The sequence below is a fragment of the Montipora capricornis genome, chromosome 4 (genome assembly GCF_036669925.1).
Source record: "Montipora capricornis isolate CH-2021 chromosome 4, ASM3666992v2, whole genome shotgun sequence".
In the NCBI taxonomy this organism is placed as follows: domain Eukaryota; kingdom Metazoa; phylum Cnidaria; class Anthozoa; order Scleractinia; family Acroporidae; genus Montipora; species Montipora capricornis.
The window spans coordinates 32,003,472-32,014,228 of NC_090886.1; the positions used below are offsets into that span (position 1 = coordinate 32,003,472).

General features: G+C 39.6%; 1 protein-coding gene across 1 annotated transcript in view; it reads right to left on the bottom strand.

Moving 5' to 3' along the window:
* Window positions 1–9,041, bottom strand: part of LOC138045927 (meprin A subunit beta-like) — a 24,768-nt gene extending 15,727 nt beyond the window's left edge. The window contains exons 1-6 of the mRNA XM_068892561.1: window positions 8,791–9,041; window positions 8,122–8,211; window positions 6,797–6,979; window positions 6,369–6,483; window positions 1,472–1,659; window positions 303–521 (exon numbers count right to left, since the gene is read on the bottom strand). Coding sequence (XP_068748662.1) covers window positions 303–521; window positions 1,472–1,659; window positions 6,369–6,483; window positions 6,797–6,979; window positions 8,122–8,211; window positions 8,791–8,869 — 874 coding nt within the window. The 5' untranslated portion in view covers window positions 8,870–9,041. The remainder of the gene's footprint in view (window positions 1–302; window positions 522–1,471; window positions 1,660–6,368; window positions 6,484–6,796; window positions 6,980–8,121; window positions 8,212–8,790) is intronic.
* Window positions 9,042–10,757: the final 1,716 nt, after the last annotated feature.

Sequence of the window (10,757 nt, forward strand, 5' to 3'; positions counted from 1 at the left end):
TAGGGTGCCGTGGTCTACCGCTTTCTGTCTAGCTAGGATGGAAGGGCTTTTCAGCGAATGATACCGCAATACAGCCAAACGTCAGGGCATTTGCTTGGTGCTACAAACTTCACAAAAAAACTAAGGATTTCGTTAAATTACCCCAACCTCACGGATTGCTTGTGATCCGTGTAGATATGCGCACGCGTTCAGATTGGTCAAATATGACGTCATACCTAGATACAACTGAAAAAATAAAGAGAAGCAAAACTTAAATTAGGGTTCGGGGGACAAGTGTTCATCCTGCTGGAATATACACCTACTTGAGCAATCGTAGAGGGCATTGATCTCCTGGATGTCAAAGTCCGTCAAGCCATTTCTCTGCCCCAAGTCTCTGCTGGGATTTAGAATTGAGCGGATTGTGTCGCGGTTATTTTTACTGAAACTTTTTCGCCCGTAATGCATGACGGAGTCGAAGTCATACGGGATCTTCAGTCGGTCGATGTCGCTGCGACTGTATTTATTGAAGTTGTGCTCTTCGCCTGAAATGGATGAAATAAGACTGTGACCCTGAAGCTACCTCTCTCCTGACTTTGGATTACGCAGGAGGATTGTTACTTTTAAACAATTAGAGTAAACAATTTGAAGAGAAAAATAGTTATGAAAGACCTTTCCCTAGACGATTAACTGGATCTTGAAAGGCGATAAAAATTAAGAAAATTTTCACATTCCCGTGAATGCAATACAATCGTCTACAAACAGTATTTTTTAATCCTTCCGTCGTGGGCTCAATCCCATCTGGATGCAAATTCACAACCTAATACATATTTGTGAAAAGGAGCCCGGTTACTCTTTTGAGGCTGTTTCCTCCCATCCCAACACCCACACAACCGACTAACCTCTCCCCGCACACAACCAACGCAGTTCCTTGCAAATTTTGAAATAGCTTAATAGATATTTACAGCAAGGTTCTGTCTGGTAGTTTTCAGGTTTTACTTCATAAACCTTAGTTCTTCGTATCATTAAGCCCCGTGTAAACGGAAGCAACAACTACGGGAGTTGTTGGTGTTGCACACTGAGTGGACGGAAGCATGGATTTGGACTCGCACAAAAAACACACAAACATTCTAAAATGGCGGACAACAACAACCTCGTGTCTTTATCCTTTATTTCTCCCATGATTCCTTGCTATAGTTTTGTTGCTAGGGGAAAGGAGGGGGAAGGGGGGGGGGGGGTTAACACCGTATTCCTTAACCTAACTGTATAGGCCCTACATTGGCTAACAATGTTGCGTCCGTTTGCACGGGGCTAAAAGTTTGAAACTTCTTGCAACAGCATGCAACAACTCCCAACGACATGCAACAATATGAAAAAACACCCAACAACATGCAACAGAGTGTGCAAACGGACGCAATATGTAACACCCAAAAATGTTCAGTGGTAGTTGTAAGCCAACAATGTTGCGTCCGCTTGCTTTAATTTCGGATCTTACCGTCTTGTATATTTTCCCACAAAACCTCTACATACAGATTTCTGTCAGGTCTGGACTGCTCGTGCCAGAAGCCGAGAGCGTGCATTATTTCATGTATGATAGTCCCTTTGTGGTTACAGTCCGGTCCTAAGGAAAGAGGCTGCCCCAATCCTATCATCCAATACTGACGACCAACGGCGGACCAACATCTGATAAAGAAATGTTATGGCTACTTAATTTATCCTCGGGTGACCTTACGCTGAATCATCTAAGCGAGAAACGAAGCCCAACTTGCGAAATTATGATGACTTTCAATGGATAACTTTTCAGTTAATTTGGGAAACGACGATAGCGACAGCAACGACAACGCCACAAAACGATGACATCATATGTTCAAAGAATTAAAACAATCTTGCTCAGTGCTCGTGTGGCATGCATTTTATCTCGTATTTTTGCGGTACTCTGCATAAAAGCGACGTGAAACTACCAAATTTGAGATTTAGGCGACAACATGTGCATACAAATGTCACCCTTCATTTTCTAATTTTTACTCCGCTCGTACTAATTTATTTTTATGATACAGTGGAACCTCGATTTAACGTAGTGCCAAGGGACTGGAGAATTTGCTTCGTTATATCGAGGGTTCTTTATATCGAAAACCTCGATATAACGAAAGTAACGTAAAATTAAGGTTCTAATGCATGAAAGCGAGGTTTGGTAGGCCGTATATCAGTCTGGAAAATTTTAGTAGCGGCTGTTAGCAGATTTATGTTATATGATATTCCGGTCTTATCAGAGCTAAACAGGGACCGCGCAGAGGGAGGGGCTGGGGGGGCCTTAGCCCCCCCCCCCCCCCCCAATTTTTTGCAAGAATAAAAATAAATTAAGCAAAAAAAATAGCGCAGATAAATAAACAGAATGAAGCATTAGTCGTTACAATCGTAAATATTATATATACCTCTTAGCAGAGATAAACGTCTTTTAAATGGCTTCTTTTTCCTGCGGACCTCTCAGGGAAAGGCGTTGTTTCGTAATTGGTCAATTTCGATCCAAAATAATAGCTGGGTTTAGTTTATAAGGCGATTCTCAAACAAATTGTTTATTAGTTTCAACCTTGATTTTTGGAAGATCATGAAGTTATTGTTTCTGTTGTTATTGTGCATCCTGATTTTAGCTCGATCAGCGAGACGTCCGTCTCTTGCTGTCAGTCTTCACGGCCCGTCGAGCATTCCAATTGCAAGTTCTGTAGAACGCAGTCTTCTTTTGTCATCGAAAGTACTTAAACCGCAGAATTGTGTATAGCTCTGGTCATCAAGGAACATTCAATCCGGCGGTTATTACGAACAAAGAAGTGCACATGGTACACGGCAACATAAATACGAACGACGAGACTTCACATACTACTAGTAATGCAAAGAAGAGATCTCTTAAAATTTCTGATTACTTTTCCAAACAAAATGGAAAACCTTCTTTATCTGGTGAGTAAACTCTGCATAATTTTTGCTACTTTTTTCTGAATCTGTTCTATAATTGAATTATTTCCAGTCACTTTTTCATGTGACATAGTTTTTAAAATATTGGTCTAATAATGTTTCATTTACATTCTTTGAAAAAGCCAAAAGAATGTGCGAAACATTCAACTTCACTAGTGAAGTAGAAGCCACAATATCCAGTCAAGAGTCGCAGCTTCCTCCAATCCAACGACAAGTTGATCAGTCGACAGCCAGCGAAGATGTAGAAATCAATATAGCGGAACCATTCCAACCTGCGGATTTCAACTTTCCATAAAAGCATTGTGGCAAAACCGAATCGCGCATTTCAATCCAAGTGGTTTTCGGAATTTCTCTGGCTACACTATAATGAGCAAAGCGATTCTGTGTTGTGTTTTATTTGCATGCAACAAAATGCAAAATCAAATCTTCGAACTGCCAGAAGTAAGGAAGTCTGCTTTATTTCTAAAGGGTTTTCAAACTGGAAAAAGGCGTTGGCGTTAATTTAATTAGATTTATTATTTTTCAAGATTAGTTTTCACTTTATTGATACATCTCATTACTTTGAATTGAAAATCAGTTGTTATTATCACTACCACAGTAATGCATGACTTTTACCATTAACAATGTATTTCAATTTTCCAATGTTGTTGCTGTACACCATTTGATCGCGTCCACTTTTCACGTATTCCTCCACTCCGCAAAGCGCATTTTTTAAAAAAAGGGTAGCTGATATAAGCCTTGAAAAAAATCAACTGATAAACTACTATTTAAAATCAAAGCCTTGTGATTACCGTTTAACAATTTTAAGTACGACACCGCATCGCGCAACCAAAACCGCAACTCTTCATTCTTCAGCGAAGAAGGATTTAGCCCATCTAACGAAGCTCCGGGAATGTCATCTTCGGTAAAAATAACTGAGTCATTCACTGCACTACTTGAGGGCGCCATTTTAGGAGAATTTAGCTCTGATAAGACCGGAATATCGTACAACATAAATCTGCTGACAGCCGCTACAAAAATTTTCCAGACTGAAATACGGCCTACCAAACCTCGCTTTCATGTATTGGAACCTACAAGGTCGTTCCGCGTGTCCGCCATTTTTGAATACGGTGTATTGTCTTTAATGTTGACTTACTTTTCTTGTTAAATAAGGAGTGTTGTAAGTGTTGCTTATTGTATTAGCCATTGAATTTGGACGAATTTATTGTTGACCTGGGAAAAAATGTTGGTTGTTGATGTTCAATTTTTACAACATTCCTCCAACCATATTCTAACGTGTTGACATTTCTTCGTTATATCGGGCTATATTTTACTTTTGGGCTTCTGGATTTTGTTCGGTATAACGAGGAGTTTGTGAGATCGAGGTTATGTTCCATAAATTTCACTGTAACTTTGGCTGGGCTGAAGAATATCGTTCCTTACACAGAGGTCCGTTAAATCGAGGTTCCACTGTACTTCGCTATCAATGTACGAAGTGAACGAGGTGGAAAAATCGCGAGAGACTTACGACATATAGAGGATATTACATGGCCGCGCGGAGATACGAAATTTCTCTTCGAGTGTTGAAAAATAATTATTTCACGAGTGAGCGCAGCGAACGGTATTCTATTTTTTATATAAACACCGATGAAATACTGAATCATTCACCAAAGGCATCGAAAGGCGTGGTTTTCATATGTAACCATAGTAACAGTGATCTTTTCACGTCAGAAAATAACGTGTGAAGATATGTTTTCGCGCGAAAGCTCACTTGGTATTCCAGTGGTGTTTATATAATAAACAGATATATAGTGTAGAGTTATATTTTGAGGTGACGTTTTCGTCGACGTCACCGTCGTAGATCTTCCCCTGCTAGCAGAGAGGCTGACGCTGGGCTGACGCTGGACTGACGAGTACGGGAAAAGCGACCTCTGCCATGGGTCGAAACTCACTGTGTCGAGCATGCGCGACGGTTACTTAGCGATCGAATCCTCACACGATATTTCATGTTGTGTGGGCTCACTTAATAACAGCGGAATTACTGTAAAGAAATGCGCTGGACAGCGGCCTCAAATCATAGTCACCAAACATATTGTGGGGAATGCACTGTAAAGAGTGCCGTCCAAAGTTGTGGGCAGCGGTTGGATCAAAGTGAGTTTCGCCCCTTGGCAGAGGATTCTTTTCCAGTACTCGTTAGCCCAGCGAACGCTAAAAGCACAGAGACCTCTGCTAGCAGGGAATCGTAGATCTAAAAAAATCTTATAAATGCAAGAGACAATTTAACATTTAAATTTGTTCACTTCGTTAAAAATGGAAACTTACTATGAAAATGATTTTTATATTGGAGTGTTCGAATTCTCAGGCCAACTGTCAATTTTGCAACGCAATCCGCGGGGCATTGTCAGGGGCTCAAGCATTCTTGTAGACTTTGTGACAACTTCCTTGTTGTTCACTTTTCTTTGATAATTACTTTGACACAAATTGAAAAGGCAACCGATCACCTAAGCTTAGTTTCACGGCCCAAACTCACACGAATCTCTAGTCCAAAGAAGTGGTTTCGCCCGTTGCGAGTAAGCCCCGCGTACCTCTTCGAGTACGCCCCTTCATGTATCGCTTTCGCCCCACGTAATTCTAGTTCGACCCCTTTATATAAACTATTTCCCTTCCCTTCTAGAGTCATACTTATGATCTCCCTCATAGACAGTAGAATCTCAAGGTAATTGAAAATGGCTGAATGTTCAGAAATGTTTAAGCTTACCGATGACAAACTCTGAGCGACTACTCTCAGAAATTTACCGTTCGGGATAAGCAAAATAGAAATATGCAAAAAGGACAAAGTGCGTTTCGATAGAACTAAATTCAAACTCGAGTCATATATTTTCCTTTTAATAGTTCGTGTCTTCTTATTTTTTCCTTTTTAATTCCAGAAATGTTAAGTAAAACCAATTTCTTAGCTGGCACGCGAGTCTTGTAATTTGTTGTTAGGAACTAAAGTGAGAAAAAACTCTCATTAGTCAAGGATTGTGTAAACTTTGCATAATTAAAATATCAAAAAGAGTAAATTCTATCACCGCCAACTTATATTGTTTTGAGATAACAAATAAAAATGTGACAGTTTGATTCATCGCTGTGTATAAAAGATGAAAAAGGTGATCGGAAGTAGGCTCGATTCCCGCCGCTCACTCGAGTTCGGATCATTTCCCGAAACAGCGACTGGTAATCGACGGAGCCTAGATCATAGGCTAGGTCATAGGTTCGATGCCTTTTCAAAGCATTCGGATTCTTTCCGAGTATCCCCGAATGACCATCGATAAAAACATCACTATATTCGTTTGCCGGACTTAACATTCAACATACAACCTTTTATACATTTCCGAGTCCGAGAAATGTCGTACTGTTGCTTTATTGGTACTCTGATGCCAATAGAGATAAGTTTAATATCTTACCCTTTCTCGTGAACAAATCTAATGAATAGTTCCTCTGTGGTCCTCTGCACGAACGTTACACACGTTTTGTTCTCGTATTCTGCAATTGCTTCCTGAATAGTCGGTTTGAAATAATCTGAAATGGAGATATGCCTCTTAGAGCGATATCAAAAGCTACTTTGAATGCGGAACAACAGTAATTTGTTGGGAAATTCTAGATATCGACTAGACTTTTAAATTTCAAAAACATGTGAAAGTTCCTTCATCAGCAGTAAACTAGAAGCTCATAATGAGCTGCGCACTAAATTTTGATGATACACCTTACTAAGTGCCTGGTTGACTCCCAACGTCTACTACAGTTGGCACACTGTTACCTGAGATTATGGAAAGTGCAAATGGATTTTAAAAAATCCACGGAAACACCACTAATAAAGGCGTTGCCCTCTCACCTGGAAGCTGGCTATCGTACTCATAAGGAACAAGACGGGTTACCCACAGCCGTTTTCTGTCCCGGGCAGCGTTTCGCTTCCGTCGGATATTTTGTCCGGCATCCACGTCACCAGCGTTTCTGAGATCGACGTTATCGTCCGGAGATAAGTCGATGTCTCCCTCGTATATGTTAACGTCATTATCTGGTGAACAACAATCAGGGATTACGACCGCTGCACAAGAAAAATCATTTTCCCCTGTCGTCTCTAAAGCCAAAGTGTGAAAAACGAAAAGGGCTTGGCCTCTTACAGGTATTCTGATGTTTTCAAACCAAGAGGACTTCGTCTTCTTAAATTTCAGGAATGTTCATTGCGTAGTTACCAATCACAACAAAGATCTAAAAAACATGACTGGAAAATATCAATTTGGCTCGATCGGAATCGAGATATTTCGGTCGAATCGCTCGCCCTTTATTGCCGGGTGTACTTGAATGGGAGTGTTTACACAGCGCTAAGCTCTGTAACCACTCGTTCAGAACGGACTCTTCAGAAAGTGGAATGAACGTCTTTGCGTCAATCACAATGAAGTTTTGAATATCTAAGAACACACCCGTACCACAAATTGACTACTACTACTGTTTGCAAGTTAGTTTTATGCCTGTCTGTTCTTTAATTTTAACGCAATAAACAAATTGTTAATGCTATGGGTTACGAATAACAATGACTGCACCGCGCATGCTCACTGGGCATAATTTATCATGATTGCGTACCATTCTCGTCACCAGGGCCTCGGATGGACCCAAGGCTCTGGAGAACATGCGCCGTAGGGTTCTTATAGCCAAAAATTCGCTATTTCAACCTTACGGCGCATGCTCGCCCATCGTTCTAACAAGAATGCACCAATTAGAGACGCTTTTGATTGTTTTTCACGAAAACCAATGAGAAGACACTTTGTTTCAGGGTTCCCCAGAGTTCTTCTCTCCCTCAGTCAAGAGAAGAGCTCTGGGGTCGAGATTGACGCGCAAAAAAATATTAACATTGCAAAGGGTAATTATTTTGTCCTTTAAGGCGCCACCTTTAGTGCCTGCGTCAATCATACTAAACATATAAATTTAAATTACATATATTAGTCGATTTTCGAACGAAAGAAATCTGACAACGAAAATGTTCTTGCAAAATTTTTCGCCTGAGTGCTAAGCCATGTGTGCTTGTTTAATTAGTCTTTGATGTCAGATCGGCGCAAAATGTTTATCATGAGTACAATTGGAAACCTCTTGTCCATTCAGAAGTGCCAAGAGAGAAAAATATATTGGAGTCATATCTGTTTTTTCTTCGCTAACATCTACCTTTGTTGACTTTAATGATGTTGTCCAAAATCGTTTCGTCCCCCAATGGAAGCTGCGGATTATCTTGGATGGTATTGGCGCTGATTTTTTCTGTAGGAAAAGGAGAATTAGTTATTTGCACACTGTGTTCACCTTAAATTTTGGAGAAAGGGGATGTTTGTCTATTGCGTTGTTTCCAGGGCAACAAGAAATCGGTTCTTCACCTTGACAGAGCCCAAGTTTTTCTTGGTTTAATTTATCTCATTTGTTGGCGCTGATGACACTAGTTTTCAAATCGAAAAGGAGGGGACTTCTTTAAAAGGGTATTTCACTTTATTTCCCTTGTTTAGCTTTCTTTCAAACTTTTCCTGACTAAGACTTCCATTCCATAAAAAAAGGCTGTAAATGGACACTGCCTACTGGGCAAAACAGTCTATATGGCCTTTGTTATTCATTGAATAAAATCTCTTTGAAATACCATTACATTAACTCTAACTCAATTTCGAGGTATATCTGATTCCCCATAGTTTGAAATAAACACAGGTATGCACAGCAAATCTTGACAAAATTATGTTAATTCTCCAGGAATTCCACCCAGAAAGGATCCCTTATGAAACGGATCTAAAAATAAATTGCAGTTCTTGACTACTGAGATAAAATATGACTTAAAAAAGAAAATTTACAACCTACCTGAATAATGCTGGTCGATCGGGCTACAAAATGAAGGAGAAGCGAAAAGAAATAACAGGAAAAACCAAAGATTTTCCATTTTCAACGAATATCGTCGATGTTAATTTTTTAGTAAATGTGAACTTCAGAAACCAACCTACAATACCATTAAGTTCCTCTCAAAGATATCATAGTCCCATATGTGCTTACGAAAAAAGTGAATATGATATAAAGCAATTCTTGCGACAACAACAAGCAATTAACTCTGATCCAAAGACGTCGAAAGATCAATTATTTGTTTAAGCTGAAAGTGATTTTGGTCAAGGTGTCCATTTTGGTGTTAAAGAGGTGCAAAAAGGTAACATGGCACTGCGTTGCCGGGATGGGTTCGTCCATTCAGAAAGAATGTTTGGCTGTGTGTTTTACGCAATTCATAAAGTAGCACAAAGTTCTAAAGGGCTATCCAACAACCGTAAACAGAGATATACATCGAATATAGGATTTTATTTCCTTGCACTCAGCTCACTACCACTTAATGCAATTGCCACAACTCACATTTTCTTCAAAATAAATAAATGACAATTTGTCTAAGAGAACAACAAGCCAAACACTTTTGAGTCTTAGTCAATGTAGAATGCTTTTTGGGTTTTAATTAAATTTTAATATATTTATATTTTTTTCCGAATCTTTCGAAACTGTTTACCTATAAAAGCTCTTCGAGCACGTAATTTCCATTAATGCTATTTTTTTAAAAATCAACAGCCTATTAAAAACTATATCCGGTAAAAGATTACAGTATACAAGCACTGATAAGTAAAATGAGTATAAAAAGCCCTAGGATTGAACTTTAAAAAGAATGTTCTTACCACTGCTTTATTTAATTTATATTTCCGATCACAATTTCTTCCCCGCTAAAATCCGTGTTTGGTTGTTTTGGAGCCTTTCAGACACAACAATGCTGATCTCAATAAGTTAAAGGATAGTTTTAATTTGCTCTCGGCCAATGAATTACAATGCTATAGTCCATGTGCTTCTTCTCAGATAGCTTCAGGGCTAGTTCGGTAAGAAATCGCTCGGCTTGTTGCCGTTTCCGCAGAGAAGCCGAACACGGTGAGAACACAAGAGGACTCAAGGAGGCATGCTCGACTTCAATAATTTGCTGGTTGCAGGTAATGTCGCTTTTTCTCGTTCTCATTGCTCCAGAAAACCATGCCAAGTTTCTGGTCTAGGTGATTCTCTGTGAAAGGGTTAAAAACCCTGACATCGAAAAATGTACGTTGTCCCCTTCGCCAAAAACCATGCGCACTGAGATCCAAACGGGATTCATCAGAGGTCTTGGTACTGCTGGCTGACACTTCTGTCAAGGTCTGAAGGTACGGTGTGGCTATACCTCAACATGGTGGCAAACGTCCTCAAGCAGAGATGCGAATAGGACCAGCACATCATGCTTCCCATGGACAAATCCACCTTTCATACACGACGTTGCATGATCACCGCCAAATCTCTTGCCGCAAGGACATGTAGATAGGACCTACTAACTTTAATTTCTGACATAGGAATTGCTTTCCACTTGAAAAATTTTACAGTTGATTCTTTTCAAAAATTCTGCGGCAAAACCACTTAATTTAGAAAAAAAATTATTTAATAACAACATTATGGAGCAAGATTTCTCATTATCATAACTTCCAGGGTAAATATTGCCTTTGCACACTTTCTAAGTTTGTTAAAGTTGACACAGGTTGACCTACTTAATTAAATAGCTCTACATATTCATAAATGTTTCCTAATTACCGCAGGATTTTATCTTAGAAACTAACCTAGGTTAAGTTGATAACAATTTGTTTTAACCCAGGAAGTTGAGGTAAATTCAATTGGTGCCGTGATGTTTCACCTTCAGCTGGGTTTAGTCCCATCCTACAGTAAAACGAACACGATCTTGAAATTATTCATCACGAAAGTCGATTTATATTTGGCCCACCAACAGTAGA